Source organism: Engraulis encrasicolus, chromosome 4 (assembly GCF_034702125.1).
Source record: "Engraulis encrasicolus isolate BLACKSEA-1 chromosome 4, IST_EnEncr_1.0, whole genome shotgun sequence".
Taxonomy (NCBI): Eukaryota; Metazoa; Chordata; class Actinopteri; order Clupeiformes; family Engraulidae; genus Engraulis; species Engraulis encrasicolus.
The window spans coordinates 30,797,571-30,816,883 of record NC_085860.1 but is presented as its reverse complement, the minus strand read 5'-3'; the positions used below and the strand labels follow the sequence as shown (position 1 = coordinate 30,816,883).

The 19,313-nt window shown below is 42.3% G+C and overlaps 2 protein-coding genes and 1 non-coding gene across 5 annotated transcripts; 1 reads left to right on the top strand and 2 right to left on the bottom strand.

Annotated features, from left to right (window-relative positions):
* The first annotated feature begins 24 nt into the window (after positions 1-24).
* On the top strand, positions 25-14,510 carry slc7a10b (solute carrier family 7 member 10b). Its single transcript, XM_063196106.1, has 11 exons — positions 25-181; positions 2,490-2,694; positions 3,670-3,821; positions 6,965-7,090; positions 7,522-7,675; positions 8,365-8,488; positions 9,743-9,846; positions 10,429-10,525; positions 10,812-10,961; positions 12,402-12,579; positions 13,210-14,510. Exons 1-11 carry the CDS (start codon positions 28-30, stop codon positions 13,338-13,340), a joined length of 1,575 nt encoding a protein of 524 aa, XP_063052176.1. The 5' UTR covers positions 25-27; the 3' UTR covers positions 13,341-14,510.
* Positions 14,511-14,645: 135 nt separating this feature from the next.
* Positions 14,646-14,719, bottom strand: trnat-agu (transfer RNA threonine (anticodon AGU)). The gene has a single exon. It is a non-coding gene; the product is annotated as a tRNA-Thr (tRNA).
* A 961-nt stretch (positions 14,720-15,680) lies between these two features.
* nudt7 (nudix (nucleoside diphosphate linked moiety X)-type motif 7) lies at positions 15,681-19,259 on the bottom strand. Of its 3 annotated transcripts, none has more exons than XM_063197142.1 (4): positions 18,914-19,259; positions 18,573-18,702; positions 16,442-16,600; positions 15,681-16,123 (listed from the first exon to the last, which is right to left on the bottom strand). In XM_063197142.1, exons 1-4 carry the CDS (start codon positions 18,931-18,933, stop codon positions 15,773-15,775), a joined length of 660 nt encoding a protein of 219 aa, XP_063053212.1. In that variant the 5' UTR covers positions 18,934-19,259; the 3' UTR covers positions 15,681-15,772. The 3 variants fall into 3 exon arrangements, with proteins under 3 accessions (XP_063053212.1, XP_063053210.1, XP_063053211.1); XM_063197140.1 differs by having other exon boundaries at positions 18,546-18,702; positions 18,914-19,217; XM_063197141.1 differs by having other exon boundaries at positions 18,546-18,702; positions 18,927-19,217.
* Between the last annotated feature and the right edge of the window lie 54 nt (positions 19,260-19,313).

Below are 19,313 nucleotides of genomic sequence, written 5' to 3'. Positions count from 1 at the left end.
TGAGCTTTTCGTGTAGAACTCGCAGAAATGGATGGAGGAAAGCGGAAAAGAAGTGTTGGTGGCGTACAACAGCCGGAGGCACAACAGAAAATGGTCAAAGATAAGAAAATGAAGGACATCCCGGAGGTAGTGACACTCAAGAAGGAAATTGGACTCCTCAGCGCCTGTACCATCATCATAGGTAGGATTGTGGCAGGTCTTTCGAATTATGCAATATACTTTACTTTACAATGGCAGTAACTGTTAATTCTGTAGCATATAGTAGGCTCTTTATCAGCCCTCATTGGGTGTTGGAATAGAAGGAACCAACAAGAAAAGTTCACTCCAAAACATTTTGAAGGTGGTTTGCTTGAAAGAAAGGTTTATTTACAACAGCCCTGAGTAAATCTGCTTAGTTACCCTTAATGTGGTTTTATGTCATTGCACGTTATGCCTTCTGCTGTATTAATTATGCAACGTCCTAGATTTTACTTAGGTACTGACAACAGTGCTGCAAAACCCACAATAATTCACTAGTGCTGCTCCAGGATCTGAAACCAACCAATTGCCTCTCTCCAAGACCCACTTCAGCTATCATGCTTGGCCAGTAGGCCTACTGTAGACCAGCAATTGTTGAACTTTTTCCTCTGGTGACCCACATTTTCAAAGTCACAGGCCAGTTACTGCAATGTGCAATTATTTGTATTACCGGTAGGTCTGTATGTCTTGTATCTACAGTAGGCCTATGTCTTGTAGGCCTATCCATGTATCTATTGAAGCTGTCAGACACCTTAATTTCCCTCGGGATTAATAAAAGTACTTTACTCGACTCTACTACTACTAGGCCTTGGCGACTGATATCAAAAAACATTTTTTTGTTAATCACAAAATAAAGGTGTTCTTAGTCATTATTGAACATTAAGGAGGATTTCTTTATGGCTGACCGTGAACTAGGGAAGCATGTGACATGTCCCCCAAATCTGTTGTGACCCATATGTGAGTTCCGACTCACTCTTTGGAAAGCACTGCTGTAGATGACATGGCATGGCATTCCCTGCCACATGTGCTGGGCCCCGGGTTGTAACACATCCACGGGGGCCAGGACTCACCTATGTTCACATGCACTCTGAATGCTGACGCCCCAGAAGAAGGAGAAATAGGAGAGAGACCACTACCAGCAGCAACCATGCCAGAGCTCTCACATCACTTAGGCTGGGCCTACTGTACACCGTAAAGCAGCATCCCCGTCCCCCCCATCTCTCTCTCTCTCTCTCTCTCTCTCTCTCTCTCTCTCTCATAGGCAGTGCACCCATCACCAAGACTCACTCCTTCTCCAACGGCAAACTTTATTTTTTTTAACAAGCAGCTGCATTTAAGGTTTAGCCTTGCGGAGTAAGTAGTTTGCCAACTCAGACTGAGTCCCACACTCCACCACGCTGCGTGAGGAGGATAAAGCAGAAGTGATGGGACAATGGGAGCTGTTTAAATCTGCTCGCCGCCCGGTGGCTGTGTGGCCTCTCAACAGGCGTCCGTAAATTATTTATCCTGCTGTTATGTAATGCTGTTCAGAGCGGAGCTCGCTCCCTGCCTGGCCTGCCATTTGGCTGCTTTGTGCACTGCTGCTGCTGCTGCATGGGCCTGGGCGTTAAGTGTGTGTGTGCACTGTGCTGACCCCCTCCTCTGGTCCCAGTAGTGAATGCTCAAACTAAAACATACTGGTGGTGTGCCGGGTGTGTCAAATCCACTCACTCACAAGCGCATGGCTGACTGAGCCCATCTCAAAAGCACGAGGGGATACTGTCTTGGTTAGTTGTCATGTGGACTTTTGATCAACTTTGACTGGATGTTGTTTTCCAATGCAGTTGCACTACTCATGAAATTACTGATGTTGACTGGTCCATGGTTATACAGTGTATATGTATGAAGGATCACAAAACATGGCACTATTCATGATTGTTGGATGTTTGAGTACGGGAAAATGTTCCATTAGTAAGGGGAAATATTCCATTCCAGACTTCACTATCACATTTAGATGTAATAACACAGGACATAGATTATTGACGGTCAAATTATAGCTCATGGCTGTAAGATGATGTACGATCTAACCTGTCTGGCTAACCTGTACGAGATTTGCCATCTGTGGAAGTCTATTGTCTGTCTGTTTGGGTTAATCTAAAAGGCCTGTTTCTGGGACAGTTATAGATGTGTTGGTCTATATGACGTAATTTCCAACATAAAACCATGTTACATCGACACACTTAATTTAAAGAGATGGTATTTTGCGGCCACCTTTTTTGTCAGGTTGTGTTAACATTTGCATCGAAATCTTTTACTACTGTTGTCATTGTCAGTCCTCGTAAGACCTCATGCACGCTCAATGAGTATTCAACTCATCAGTTCTTGTATAAAAGTAAACACATTATTTAGTTCCAACTAAAATGCACCTCATGCTGAAACATTTCACTAAATGAATTCATAGTGTCTTTTCTTTCTCCCCCCCACCGCTCTAGGCAACATCATCGGGTCTGGCATCTTCATATCTCCGAAGGGTGTGCTGGAGCACTCGGGGTCAGTGGGGCTGGCCCTGCTGGTGTGGGTGTCCGGGGGAGGCATCGCGGCCCTGGGCTCGCTCTGCTACGCTGAGCTGGGTGTCACCATCCCCAAGTCTGGCGGGGACTACTCCTATGTCACAGAGATCTTTGGAGGCCTCATAGGGTGGGTGAGCGGTCTGCTGTTGTTCACAGCCTCATCATTTTCACTGTGGTGTAACAGTTTGAGCAGACTTTACTCCCAAAACACTACACTACTACGACATTATACAGAGTCTTAAAGGGGTATGCCACTATTTTGGGGCTTAATACAGCATGTGGCTTAAAGCAAGACAACGCTTAACATGAAAAATAAGACACTTTACCACCTTTATAACCCTCAGCCAATGATGTTAACTGTATTAAGCCCCAAAATAGTGGCATACCCCTTTAAGTAATACATTATGACTTGTTCATTGCCCTTCTGGAAACAGCAAATTTATGATAGGAGCCATGTCTTACTATTTTAATGAGTGCCTTATTGAAAGCCACTGACAGCCACATTGAAACGATGTGATTGTTACATCGGATCTACTAAACTGTCTGTTTTTTTATGATGTATCAAATTATTTTGAACTATAATGAAATTATATTGTTTTGCAGTTGTATTGAATTGTCCGTATTCAAGAGGTCTTCACTGAGTCATCTTATTAATAATTCCACCACTGATCGACTGATCACTACCATGCCGGCAGCTTCCTGCTGGAGTGATGTGATCAACATGTATCCCATGGAGATAATTTAATCTAGAGGTCCATTTCTTCATATACAGCATAGCTGTCTTGTGTCTCTTGATGTAGGTTCCTGCTAGCCTGGTCTGACCGTTCTCTTGTACTGTCTGGCTGCTATTGAGTGCTGTCCTGTGCCCATTGATAAATTCATTTACTCTAATCTATACCTAGACTGTGGGCCTAATACTCGAATCCAGACTGAGACTTGAGTCTAGACTGAAGACCATTTTCCTATGGTCTTGGACTTGTCTTGTACTCACTATGACTCGGACCTGCCCTGGTGTCACCCACTGGTCTTGCCAAATGGCCAAACATGCTCCAAAGGTGGTTTACAGCCGTGCTGTATACCTGTCCTGTGTGTCTTGTTGTAGCTTCCTGCTGCTGTGGAGTGCGGTGCTCATCATGTATCCCACCACGCTGGCCGTCATCGCCCTCACCTTCTCTAACTACGTGCTGCAGCCGGTCTTCCCCAACTGCATCCCGCCGCACCTCGCCACACGCATGCTCTCCACCGTCTGTATACGTAAGTGCCAGTGCTTGACGTTAACGTCTTTGCTCACTGACCACTGTGGCAAGTGGTTTTCCCGTGTCATTAGCCAGCGTTTTGTTGTCAGTTTTTTTTTTCTTTAGAATATTTTTGCATTTAGATACAAACTGTTGATGCGACTACTGTGATTTGTCACACCAAAGTTACCTGTCAAAGTGGCTAGTGAGACAGAAATTGTTACTAGCCACAGCCAAATTTTACCAGCATTTGACTGGTTGGCAAGTGCCAATGTCAAGCCCTGGTAAGTACACCTGTCCACCCACCGCAACTTCGGCCTGCAGTCCTTAGCCCTGTGTCTTTAGTGACATGTAGTCGCGTGCAGCCACTGAAGGCTGTGTGCCACTATGTTGGTTGGCCAATCGGAGTTTGGTTTGCTTCTTGGACAGTTTGCATGTGACGTGGGTCTGTTGACATTGTTCAATATTCAATACACAATGTAGACATGCTGTATATATACTGTATACAGTACTCGCGCATATTTGCATACACACCTATGATAAAGTTCATTTTTACCTTTGATTCACACATATCCTAAAAGCTGTTAAGTATAAAAACAGGCATGAATAATTTTGCTGTGTCATGCAGGGATGTTTAAACAGATCACAATTTAGTCTGCAAAATACCAGACCTGTAAAAAGCATATCCGTAGCATCTACGGTGCCACGATCACATAATATAATGTAAAAGATAAAAAGAGAGGAAAGTCCCCTACAAGTACGCCCATAATATAATGTGACTTAAATACTCCTGAAGTGGTTGAGAAAACAAAAGGCTGAATCAAGTCGGCCATGCATGCTGAAATATAGATGATATGTCTGAGAGAGGAGATGAGACGAAAGGAGTTAGGACAGCGGAGTGGATGCTGGGTGGAAGCATTTGGAGACACGGTGATTCCCAGTTGGCTGTCAGAGCCCATTAAACAAGGTTTTCCGCAGGCAGTCCACATTTGCCTCCCTCAAAGATTGATTTTTTTTTTGGCAAGCATGTCCTTGACTTCTAACTACACCCACCCCTGAGACCTCAACATTGCATTCTACCACAGCAGTGAGATGCATTTTTACCTCCAGCAAGGAGGTTATGTGATTGTGAGGGTTTATTATTATTTGTTGGTTTGTAAATTAACTCGCCCGAACTTGTCTTGAAATATTGACAGTATGTTGGTATGCACGATTCTTAGAGGTTATAAAGGTGTTTTTTTAATGATAATTTGAACAGCCTTGGCAGAGGTCTGCACTCCATGAGTGCTTTCCTGGAATGTTGGCTCCTGAATTTCAACTCTGCCGTGTGTGTGTCGTTTGCAGTTGCATCACATGTCGACATTTAAAGTACGATGCGGACTCCGGGCATATATAACAAAGTCCAGCCAACAGGCCAATAAAGCCACTCCACTAAATGGTGGTCTTTTGAATAGGAGGATTCTGGGCCTAGCGTGTGATTGCTCCATTAGCTCCCATTATTCACACTTGTTCTCAGCGCTGTTGGCCACAACAAGACAACCAGGAGGACAGGAGTTTGGGGTGGTGGTGGGAGAAAGTGGGAAGCGCCCAGCCTCTTCAGCAACATGCTCATCTGTTTTGTCTTTGTTCAGATGTGGTAGGAAGCCGTTTGTTAGCAGAGGGTGACGGCGGGGCCACATCTACTTCACGGCGTGACAGAGAGGGAAGGAGGAGACAGAAAGGAGGAGACAGAAGGAGTCAGAAAGCAGAGAAAAAGAGACAGGGGGGTGGTTGGAATTGTGGCAGTGATCGATGGTTTGGCTTCAATAATGAGGCTTTAATACATTCCTAGTTCACACTTTAGGCTATTTGCAGGGCCTACTCAGTCTGGTTTCTCCCAAAACAACTGCTTACATTTTTCAGAGGCTCATTGATCTCATATACTCTCATTGGACTGACTGGCTGTAGACAAGCTATGAAAGTTTTGGAAAGCGTAATAGCCAATTTTCTCTAGGAACTTGATCTGTTTCCCCATCATTTGTGCCAATGCACATCGTAATCTTACAAACAGACAGAAAGAATGTATGTGTATGGAATGTTTTTTTAAATATTTTTTTGGACCCCGTCCCGTCGAACTTCATTCGAACAAGACAGTATGAGAGAGTGACAGGAAGTGAATGAGAGAGAGAGACGAGAAGAATTGGGAAATGACCTCGGGTCAGACTTGAAGCTGGGTCAACGGAGTAATGGTCCGGTGCTTCAGCCCACTGAACCACAGTGCTGGTCTGTGTTTTTTTTTTAATATGCCTCCGCCTTGAAGGTGCAGTAGACATAACAGTTCTTCAGTCTTCCGCCGTCCACCTTTCATAAATTGACCAAATCTTGTGTACCACTATATAAAGGTACGTCGTGAATTAATTAACTTCTGGGGACCCACACCTTCAAGATGGCAACAGTGGCTTCTATGCTTTGCCATTGAGTATTCAGCTTAATGAAGAAATCTTATTGGTCTGAAAAGTGTTTCAATTAAATGTTGTTTATCTTGTTTATTGTGCGGTTTGTGCCATCCCTGATACCTTGTGCTACTCACAGTCAGATTTGAGAGCGCCACTATGATATTGTTGGAAGAATCATCCAGGTGTTCTGTAAACTTTTACCAGTATATTGAGTTTCTTAAAAGGGTATGAAGTGTGCTTAATGATTACGGGCTTTAGTGTTACTTACAACACTGTATCTGTCGTCATCATCATTCATATCATCTGTAATAGAATGACCTAGCTCCTAGGACCTTCGAACCTAGCCCTGATGAAGACCTGGTGAGGTCGAAACATGTCGGCTTTTTAATGTAACCCCAGCCCAGTACCATTAAAGGCTTTTTAATGTAACTTCCCGTTTGGACACCTTATTTTGGAGTGCCTGGATGAACTCTTCTCTCTACAAGAATGACCTAGGTATTTTATGTTTTTGCAAACCTCAAGAGAATTATTAAACAGTTTTCTTTAGTTCTACATATCAGAACATCAGAACTATTTTGAATGCTTGCAAACATTGCTTCCTCATTGACTCTTACCTGTGTGTGTGTGTGTGTGTGTGTGTGTGTGTGTGTGTGTGTGTGTGTGTGTGTGTGTGTGTGTGTGTGTGTGTGTGCGTGTGCGTGTGTGTGCGTGTGTGTGTGTGAGACAGTGTTTCTTACTTGGGTGAACTGTGCCAGTGTGCGCTTGGCCACCCGTATTCAGGACATCTTCACCGTCGGCAAGCTGATGGCTCTCGGCCTCATCATCGTGGTTGGACTTGTTCAGATCTGCAAAGGTCCGTTTGACACCGTTATGTCCATGTATCATATCAGGCCTACACAGATGAATACACTGTTGTGTTTTCTCCCACTGTAATTACTGTCATCAGTCCTGTCAAACACGCAGGTGCCTATTTTTGATGTGACAGGAAAATTGTATACAGTATGGTCAACTATAACTTCAAATAGAATAGAATGGAAAACTTTAATTGTCATTATACACAAAAGAAATGGAAACAGAGACTTGTTTGCCACTGTTGATCTGGCATTGAAATGAGCACATGAACCTTGATATTAAGGGTTATACTCAATGTCATCAGATTGTTATGGCGTAAAACTCTGTTTTAGCTTGTGCAATAAAGTGCTACATCTATACGTTACCAACATTCCTTTTCTTGCTCCGTCATGCTTGTTTATATTTTATTGCACTTCCTCTGCCCTGGTGAAGGCAACTATGAGAGCCTGACTCCACACAAGGCCTTTGACTTCTTCAAGAGTCCGTCGGTGGGGGAGATCGCCCTGGCTTTCCTGCAGGCCTCCTTCGCCTTCAGTGGCTGGAACTTCCTCAACTACGTCACAGAGGAGGTGGTCGAACCGCGCAGGTGAGGGACGAGTTCTTTGTATACAGTCAGACACTTGCTGATGCTGAATACTCAGATCATGGTCATGACGTTTTAGAAGTAATCATCTGGGTACAATGTGCTTGCCCATGGTTGTTTCTATCTAGCATCAGAGGTCGGACAAACATTTTGGCTCTTGCCTTCGTCAGTGGCTAGTCTTCTCTTGCTACTTCCCGAATTTATCTTAGGTGTCTCTCTTGGTCACCTGTTCATAATCGAGGCGAACACAGCGTGGGCTCCAATATTCTGCTGCTGAAACATCTAAAAACAAATGTTACTAAACGAAGAACCGTAAAGAGTGTGACCCATCTCTCCTTCCCATGGCACAGCTTTTTGCCATGGAATGACCTGGGTTAATTATTAGGGATATCTGACCCTCGTGTGTAGAAAAGACGCATGATTTCAGTAATGTTTCAGTAATGTACATTGTCCACTTTGTAAGAAGCTCAATGTGAGGAGCTGCATTCAGAGATGACAAGCTGTCTCCTCCCTGTCTGATGAAACAACCATTTTCCACCATTTTATGTTGATTGTTAACCAATCAGAGGTCATATGTAGGTGTTCTAGAGCCTTATGAATGCCCGATGAGGAGAGCAAACGTCCCCAAAATGTCATGAAAAAAAGACTGCAATTGATGAGAGTCTTGGTGTGCTTGTCACTTGCCTCATCAGGAACCTGCCTCGTGCCATTTACATCTCCATTCCACTGGTGACCTTCACGTACACGCTCACCAACATCGCCTACTTCTCCTCCATGTCCCCAGAGGAGTTACTGGCATCCAATGCTGTGGCCGTTGTGAGTAAACCTCATTCACCCCCCAACCCCCATCCAATGCTGTGGCCGTTGTGAGTAAACCTCATTCACCCCCCAACCCCCATCCAATGCTGTGTCCGTTGTGAGTAAACCTCATTCACCCCGCACCCCCCATCCAATGCTGTGGCCGTTGTGAGTAAACATTATACCCCTCACTTTTCCCCATCAACGTGATGCTGTCTGTCTGTTGCCAACATCTGAGTTGCCAACATCTCTCAAACATCCTCTCGCACATCATCATTAAGAGATATGTTGGTGGTTTAGCTGCAGAAAAAGTACAGCAGAACTTTCAGTTAACATTGTATGCTCATTTTATTACGATTTTATGTCATTGTAAGACAAATTAAAAATGAATGGTAATGACAATTCTCAGCTGTCCTTAGTAAATAACAGTAGTTAGTACATGTGGATATTTTTGTAAATACATCCATCTTGGCCTGTTGTTTACACAGAAACAGAGTTCTAGCTCCCTAAAATTGTCATTTTTAAAGCCATTTTCTAAACTGCACCTGTTACAATGATGATTTTTTAAAAATGCACATACCATGTAAATGGGATCAAAATATGTAAAAAGAGTCATCAAGTGAAGAGAAAATCCGAAGTGCTCAGGGAATTGTTCAGGAAAAATCTTGAAGGTGCTCTTTGGTGTTGGGGAAAAAACAATATCTTGTCAAAAAAGTTAGTTCAAGGCACTCTTCTTGTGGAAAAATATTAAAAAGCCTTTATTGAAACATGACTAATAATAAGTTTAAAAACATGGGAGCAGAGACCCACACGTTTCAGCGCAAGCCTTCTTCTGCTTGCCCTGAAGAAGGCTTGCGCCGAAACGCGTGGGTCTCTGCTCCCATGTTTTTAAACTTATTAGCCATGTTTCAATAAAGGCTTTTTAATATTTTTCCACAAGAAGAGTTCCTTGGACTCCCCTTTTTTGACATGTAAAAAGAGTCATTCCATGTCAATTCACAAGCCCTCTTCTAAAACAAAATATCTGCATATGGGGACGTGGTGGCTTAATGAGCTGGGGTGCCGTGCCATTGCACCGGCGACACTCGGGTTTGATCCCGGCCCGAGGTCCTTTGCCAATCCTTCCCCGTCTCTCTCTCCCACTCGTTTCCTGTCACACCCTCAAACTGTCCTGTCGAAAAAAAGGCATAAAAGCCTAAAAAATAGCTAACAAAAAATCCACATATGTGTAACCAAGGCCTAGGATGACACTTGCTGTGGTTTCTCTGCTAGACGTTTGGAGAGAAGCTCCTGGGCATGTTCTCCACCATCATGCCCATCTCTGTGGCACTCTCCACATTCGGGGGCATCAACGGCTACCTCTTCACCTCCTCCAGGTAGGCCACAGGAACACACCTGACATGCCCAGCAGGCACGCTGAGAGGCTCACTACATACAACTGCAGTGGGGACCAAATCTCCCACACACACACCATTTCCCAATGTCAAGTATTCTAGCCTTGGTAGTGTGTTAAGAGCCTAGTGATTGGATACTCCGCGGAGTTCACCAAAGACTATCCAATCACTGGGCATTTCATGCACTACCAAGGCTAGAACACTTGACATTGGGAAATGGTGACACCCCCACCATCACACCCTTACCTTCCTGGGCTTGGGACACATGACTTGTTTGTTCCCCAATGTTATTGGGGTCAGACATGGCCATAGCAACATTTTGTTTCTATATGTAGATACACTGTATGTTAAAATTGTTAACATGCCACTCCTGATATTTGACATAGGACAGAAACTTTCAGTTTGGATATTCTTTCTCGAAAGGTCTAATTGTAAAAGTTTGTAAGTTATGCATGATTTGCATTGTAATTCGATTTTCTCGTACCAAGTTTTCCTGCCTTATCCAAGCTGTATGCGTCCTGAGATACATGTACAGTACATGTGTATGTCTAACTTTGCACACAGGTTATGTTTCTCAGGGGCAAGAGAGGGACATCTGCCAGGTCTCCTGGCCATGATTCACTTTAAGAAGTGCACTCCTATCCCTGCTCTACTGGTCTCTGTGAGTACACTCCTATCCTAGCACCTACTGGTCTCTGAAATGCCTCTTGTATCCAGTGCATACAACATTCTTTAGCTATGTATATGAAAAGTCTACTCTCCCACTCTCTTATCCATGAATCTCACTAAATGAGTTTCCATGCATGTCAGTATCCTGAATATGAGGCTCATCCTGGTTATGATCAAATTCGGGATTAGGTATGAACATGTGTTTAAACACCATTATGCTAACACTTTTGCTCACTCTCTCTCTCTCTCTCTCTCTCTCTCTCTCTCTCCGTTTTCAGTGCACAGCCTCCATCGTCATCTTGAACATAGGGGAGACGCATAACCTGATAAACTATGTGTCTTTCATCAACTACCTCTCGTATGGGGTCACCATTGCTGGTCTTCTGTACTACAGATGGAAAAAGCCCAACCTCTACAGGCCCATTAAGGTAATGCACAGACAGGCTGTCTGCTTACTGTAAGAGCACATACAATACTATTCAACTGCCCTTGCTGTGGCTAGGGGCAGGGATGTGTCAAAAACATATTTATTAGAGATGCACCGGATCCAAGATCCGGTTCTGGATCCGGCATGATAATAGGGTTTTTCACAGGATCCAAGATCCGGTTCTGGATCCGGCATGATAATAGGGTTTTTCACAGGATCCAAGATCCGGTTCTGGATCCGGCATGATAATAGGGTTTTTCACAGGATCCAAGATCCGGTTCTGGATCCGGCATGATAATAGGGTTTTTCAAGTCAAGTCAAGTCAAGTAGGTTTTATTGTCAATTTCTTTACATGCACTGGTCATACAAAGAATTTGAAATTACATTTCTTGCTTTCCCATACAGACATAGACTAATCTAGGTAAGGACATAGACAGTATAGACATAGACAGTACTTATACATGGACTTAAGACAGTATGGACATAGACAGTGCTCATACAGACATTTAAAGTGCAAGACTGGACAACAGAAGACTTGTAGAGGACATACATTAAGAGGTATTGTTGTGCTTTTGTGCTTTCCTAAAAAAGTCCTTTATAGCGTTCTGACATGGTAATAGTAGCATTTTGAAGAAAAATAAATATTAAATATTAAAAAGGTCTGTCACAGGATCCGGATCCGGTTCCAGGATCCAGGATCCGGTAGCCGAGGCTTTTTTAGTCAAAATAGTTTGAGCCGACGTGATAAAAAAGGGCCCACGTGTGTGAGTAGGCTATGTGTTTCAACCCTTTCGTAGGATCCAGTATCCGGTTCCGGATCCGGCAGGATCTTAAGCAGTGGATCCGGTATCCGGCAGGATCCTAAAAATCAGGATCCGGTGCATCTCTAATATTTATAGGTAGACCTACAATTATGTAGGCCTACTGTATTCTCTGGAAGCTTAAGTACAAATTAGAAGGGGGAGGGACCTGCACACTGCTTGCAAAAGACATAATCTATTGGGAGCAACATTTCGATCTTCTTCAGGCCTCTTGCAAAAGTAAAAAGAACAACAGTTAGAATAAATAGATAGATGAGGCCAAACAGATGATTGGCAGTTAGGTAATCGGCTGATAGTCAGCTGTTCTAATTAGGCCTGTCAAACAATGGGTTATTACAAACAACCATAGCCTGCAGCCAGGTAATGCCTGTTATAACAGGCCTGTTAGAAAGTATCACATACAGCAAAAGCAAAAAAAGAAAAACTACAACAACATATTAACAGGTATAAGCACAACATAATGGTCATTTTCTGAAAGCTTTTGAGAGGTAATGAATCGCACAACGATGAGCTCCCTTTTACTCCATCTTTATTCTCGTGACGTTTCGGGCCCACCAAGGCCCTTCCTCATTCTCTGAAAGGTTTTCATTAACTGTTTTTGTGTGTTTTCACCCCCAAAGGTGAACCTGCTCGTACCGGTGACCTACCTGCTGCTCTGGGTTTGTCTGCTGGGGTTCAGTCTTCACTCGGAGCCCGTGGTGTGTGGCGTAGGTCTGGTCATCATGCTCACAGGAGTGCCTGTCTACTTCCTCGGCGTCCACTGGAAAGAGAAGCCCCAGTGTATCTATGACTTTATCGGTGAGTCAGCAAGACAGTGATACAATACATCAGTGATTCCCCACCAAGGGTACACATATATGGGTATGCACGCACTCTGCAGGGGATACTATATGTAATAAAAATGTAATAATAATAACACAAGTATGGACCACAGTTGAATTGGGATAGAAACAGATGCTATATAGAACATGCATTAGGCGGTACTCCAGGACAAAAAGGTTTAGGGGTTATGAAAGACAAAAAAGGTTAGGAAACACATTGTGGTACATAACCTTGGCACTGGAAGCTATACTGTATAATCAAAGCCTATCAGATCCAGTCATATACTAAATCTCACATTCTCTTACTTTACATCCCATAGCATTATATTACTCCTATCTTTGGTGACTTTCAATAGAGCATCAATTAGCTGAAAGATTTAAGTAGTGAAATCACCTGTTTATGGACACAGGTAGAACCATGCTATTTGGAATATATGTATGAATTGTAGCTTTTCAATTCAAGTTGATTCATTTTAGCATAATTAATAGCACATATTTGTTTACTGCTCTGCAATGGTAGGGGCATTAATTTGCCAGTCAATATGATAATTAACCTTAAGTGCATTATGGCTAACACATTTCATTAATGTCTTCTACTGTCTTCCAGAATGGGCCACCAACTTGGGACAGAGGTTGTTTTTTGTAGTATTCCCACAAGTCGACCCCATCGTCATCGCCACATCTCCAACAGAGTGGACGGACAAGTCCTCTGCGAGCAACGCGTCTGCCGGGTTTTGAGGGAATTCACTTGGACTGAGTGGTCTCTTATTTTTTTTTATGAACACGTTTTAAACATAAAACCCACAAGTACTCCAATGTGATGTTTGAATTCCACAAGCTGAAGAAACATGTGACTGACATTGGAGGGACAAATGTTAAAGTACCCCCCAACATAGGGAGATGAATGCCTGCACACACAACACAACATAATGTTACTAACCAACTATGCAGCCTTTCAACCTTTTATCTTCATCCAAGGGAGCCTGCTGGTTATGGACTCATGAAATTGTTTGGCATAATGTAACACATGCCAGCCAAGCTTTTTTTTGTCCACATCCTGCACTAAGTTGGATGCGTGCACACCTTTTTTCTACCTTGCATAGACCTGTCCGCTTCCATTTGCCTGGTCATATTGATACTGCCATTTATTGACTTCTAGTGCCTTACTAAAGCAGCTCAGTGATCTCAATAAGGACAGTATTACAAGCATGAAGCAGCCTGGAGGTTGTTCTACACAGATCATGGCGCTGCAATGCGAAATACTGGTGTAAAACGGCTACTCAACTGCAAGGTACTCCACTTGAATCAGGGAAGGCTTGAACACTACTCCCGCTCACAAACTGCTTTGCACTTGAAAGTTACGAATGCCACCTTCATTGTTGCACTTTGCTTTTATTTAACATGCTAACTATCTAGCTCTACTTCGTATCAAAACAACTACTGTGTTAAACTCATAGAAAGCAAAAATATGTTAATTATTTTTAAAAACTTAATAATGCAATAGGAATTGGGATAGCTTGTTTCCTACTCTGATTTTTTTTTTCAATTTTATATCAAATTTGAATATTGATTTAAACTGTGCCATGGATTATAAAACATGGATGTGGAGTACTGCCAGAGTTACTAATGTTGGAAATCATAAGTTGTTATTGTTGAGACAACACTTTATTTTCCTTTTGTATATATTATATGTATATCTGTGTATATATTGTGCAGTTGAGATGGTTAAAATAGTCCCTGTGTCCTCATGCAGTTGACAGCGACACATTCTTCAGAGATTTAATTCTGTACAATAAAATAAAAGATGTATATGGAGGACTATTCATATGCATAGCTGAAAAGTGATTGTATACTTTCCTATGCAGGCACCAACGTTTAAACAGAGTTTAAATAAACTTGCTTTGTCAGTTATTTGGGTTGAATCCATTATTTCCAGAAGGCGCATCTTTTGGCGATATTTGTTATTTACGCTGCAGGCAACACAGAGAACACATTGACAGCTGCTTCATGCACATTATTTCTGACCGACTGGGAGAACGCAAAAGGCACCGCTGGGATTCGAACCCAGGATCTCCTGTTTACTAGACAGGCGCTTTAACCAACTAAGCCACGGCGCCGCTGACGTGTAGGGGAGAAAATACGTTTCTTGTTACATCATTTTTATCCCCACCCTACAACTTCTTACAATATTTTCGAAGAAATGTATAACTGCCATTCCCTCATTCAATAATTGTAATAATTGCACAAAACGCACAGGCACGCTGGCTACTTCTCATGTTATTTCGAAAGCTTATGCCTGCACGTAACGCACACCGATAGACGTTAAATCCCCCGAAGCCAATCCGACTGTTCATTCACTGCCAGTGAACAGAGCAGCAGCAGTCGGTGTAGAAATAGAAAATAAAACAATGCGCTTTCCATATAGCCTAATAAACGCAATGAAACCGTACTGCCATTATTAATAACAGCGTCCCTACGCAATGCTCGAATTAAAGCAAGTTGACGCGGTTGCGTGAAGATTGCTGTCTGGTCTCAGTGCTTTCAGCACTACTCGAACTGGCTGATTAGAAAAGTGGTGAAAACGATATCAGTCGTCAGTTTTATGATACAGCAAGCTCTTCAAGTTTACCAGAGATGCAAGTGCTTTGTATTGCGAAGAACGTGGATCTAGGTTCTTTGAATTGAGGTATTCTTGGAAGATGTTCAGAGATGAGTCACATGAATCATTGATATCCGGTTGTGGTGTCGCCTAAGGTGCAGATACCAGCATTCTTTACATTTTGTTGTTGTGTCTAGCTATTATGTTTTTTTTTAACTCTACTTTACCAGAGAGTATCTACATGGATTGTGACATTAGGCTTGGTACTCTAAAATGTTCACAGAACCAGAGCCATACACGTGGAGTGGAGCAGTGCCTCCTAGAGGCGCCACACTGTAACAGGCGGCAGCACCAACATGAGGGATACAAAGTTGCATACTGCTCTTTTTTAATTAGTATCCCCCACCAGAATTGGATTTCATTGACTACCACAATACATTGCATTAATAGTATACACATAAACTAAAATGCCAATTGTATTATTTTATAATTGTTTTATTATATATTATACATTTTGACCAATATTACACATTCTGTAGCTACAGCAGACCTCTCAGAATCACATCACACATCACAGTTTGCTTAGTCTGTGATCAATGCTGCGTTGGAAAAATGGCAATGGATTTTCCAGGTCAAATCCGACAGTGAATTCTGGCTTCTTCTCAAGGCCCAGCGTCGCCACCAGGATGGCCAGCAGAGCCGTGAGCCCCCAGATGTGCTGCTGCCTTCCTGTGCTGGGGTCTGGGTAGAGGAAACTGTGCACGGGTCCCTGTATGCCGGGAACAGGGTAGGCAGAGTGGGCCGCCTCTTGCCTGAAGAAATCCAGCGGCACAGTGAACACCTCGCTCACTTCGTCTGGGTTGGGCTGAGGCTCAAAGGACTCCTCAATGAAGGCCACCACTGGTGTCACCAGCAGTCCTCTCTAAAGTCAGAGAAAAAACATTATTTTGATTTTGTCAGCTTTCACTTTTATATTAATTAAGTAGGCTACCAAGTAGGGTACTCAGTAGTATGGTTTCATTGGTGATACTGTTGATGAAAAAAGGTAAAGGAAATACACATCTATTTGTTAATGAAAATTTGAATCTCTTATATTGTCCAGAAACTCTCTATGAAGAACCTTTTACTGGGAAAAAAAAAACATTTTAGTTTTTAGTTGCATTGGCTCCCACATAAAAACATTGCTTGTAGATGCAGATTTGATGCAAGATTTTTCAAGATGTGTGAGAGTGCCATATACCTTATTGATGATTGGGAAGAGTTTGCAGACCACCTCCACTTGTTCAGGTGGAAGGCCAACCTCCTCTTTTGCTTCCCGCAGGGCTGTGTCGACTTCGTCTTGGTCCTCTGGATCAGACTTCCCACCAGGAAAGCACACTTCCCCAGCATTGCTTTTCAGCTGTAAAGGCACAAATTAAAGCATCTCCATTGTTATATGCATATATAACTATATACATAGTTATATAATATATATAACTAGACTTCTAAGGTCACCGTATAAAAACTTAAAGTAATGTCATTGGTCAAAACAAAGTGTGGGGAAGCAGTCTTTAGCCAAACCAACTTCCAGACAGACAGTATAAGAAATCCCTATCCCAATTGCTCATTTTCATTTATTTATTTCTCTAAGTATTTTGACAATAAAAAGAATACCTCCAAATAACAAAAAAATGAAACTGTTGGTAGCTGGTGTTGCCATAATTTGCAACAAGGCCAGCTTGACAACAACATCTCATGCTCCTCACTAGCCTCATCATGTTGTTCTGAACTAATGCATTCCACTCTCCCACAAGTGATAAATGCAAACTTAAACTCCCATTGTCATTGTGACACAGCACTCCACAGCACACAGTGCTCACTGTACACAATGAAATTGCATTTATGCCTCACCCGTGCAAGGGTCTCTGCTTCAGCTGGCATCAGATGTGATCTATGGTGTTCAGATCAGGGGACATTGCTGGCCATTTGAAGCACTCTGACTTCCTGAAGTCGAGCTGTGACCATTCTCGCACAATGTCATGGAGTATTATCATTAATGAAAAAAAAGTTGGAGGTGCTCAGGCAGGTGCGACGATGTAAGAATGTCCAGTGACAGCCTGAGCCAACAACAAACGCTAAATCTGTTTTGCATTAACTTCTGAACTACTCAGACTGTAGTCAGACTCCACCAAAGCAAACCCTGGGCTGTCTTTAAGGCAAATATGTAAGGCAAACTGTAAACGGGTGGTTGACGTGACGCCTTGTTTTTTCGTAACATTGGTTAAAAACCTACAAAACTGTTATTTTTCCTTTAAAAAACAAATGTCAATGAAAGAAGATGTGGGACATTATGTTTCATATTAGTCTTAGATGAGAAGAAACATTTTTGTTAAGATTTATGTAAAGGTTTATATGTCAAATATCCTGCGGTGTGACTATAACATTAATGAAACCTGGAATATAATATATATATAAATTAACCAACAACATTTTGAATAATGTATGAAGCATTTGGCATGATTGCATAAATATTAACTTTATATTAAGATATGTGAATGTGAAAAAACTCAAGACAGTAATATTAACTACAAGTTCAATTTCGTAACACAAATTGTGTCCTGTGGGGTGACATGTATGTCAATGTTTGTGAACGGGCAGCTGCAAGGCCAACTACAAGGGTCTTAAAGACTGGCTCCTAACCAGTCAGTACCTCAGTTATTGGAGAGTGCTGTGGAAGTTTAAGGTGACTATTAACCTCTTAATATGTCTTCATATTGCAATGTTTCTGTCACACAATGCTTAGGTTCATTTTATGGTGTCCTGTGGTGTGACTGCTCTTATTGAAAAAAGTTTTTTTTAATAAATGAAAACACATATTAAGATTAAACACACTATATTGATATCATTATCAAGTTAGCATGAGCTCAGATGTCAGTCATGTATACAAAAGGATTAAAATGGCCATAATGCAGTGAATTTCCTGTGGTGTGACTTCATTTTCCTGTGGTGTGACATGCCTATGCAATGTGTTGATGCAGGACACATTTTCCCAAAAATGGCACAAAAAAAAAAAAAATTAGGCAAAATTCCACAGACCACTAAGTGCTTCTTTTTTCCCTATTTTTTCAGGAATTGGAATAACTTTTTTTTTTAATTGTGTTACGCCCTTAAACGTCAACCACCCAAACACAGATGTCTAATCACCCCCAAACAATTACCTTCCCATTCCAAAAATGGGAGGTAATTCTCTCACAGCATCCCAAACATATTGTCAGTACTCAGTAGTATATACTGTAATGTATAATTGACTTGTTAACCCGAGGGTTATGTACTGTATGTTATAGCATGTCTGTGAATGCACCTACCTGAGGTGAACGCAAAGTCATTAATACATGCAGCTCCTGTCCTCTCACAAACAATGGAATGAGCACTGAGGCTTTAGGCATAGTTGGCAAATTGGAAAACAGGTCCCCAGTGTCGTATCTCTTCAGTGCAATCTTAACCGATTCTTTAAGGTCCATTCTGTTGGAGCCAAGAAACATATCACATGCAGTCGCACCAAATGGCAATATAGCAAGAGTTGGAACTTGGAACAGTTGAACACTTGGACACAGTTGGACACTGGAAAAGGTCATTCTGGTCATTCTGGTCATGTCAGACAATCAGGCTGGCAGGCTACTACATCAACTAAGTTTAGCCTACATAAGGCAATAACAAAAAAAAGTGGACATACCTTCCATGCATACCATGCATTCTACTTGCACTGTCTTCTTGTCTGATGCTGATGACATCTCCCCCTGTAACTAAACAATATGCAGCACACTGCCCAGATCCAGCCTCCTCTTATGCTAGTTCTACATTCTCTCTGAAGAAACACAGTCGATTGTACTTAGGTAAGTGTCCTTAAACACTCAAATTACAATAATATGCCAATAGATTGGATGACCATAACATTAGGACAGGACCACAGCCTTTCTTCCCAAGACCCCGACTGTTCAGACGTAAACATTAAAACGAAAGGGGAAATTTGTATACCAAAGCAAAAGTTTCGTAAATACATGTATTCCAATAAACATGATAACATCTTGACTTCAGGAAAGACGTAGTCAGAATAATATTGAGGAGTTTGGAGA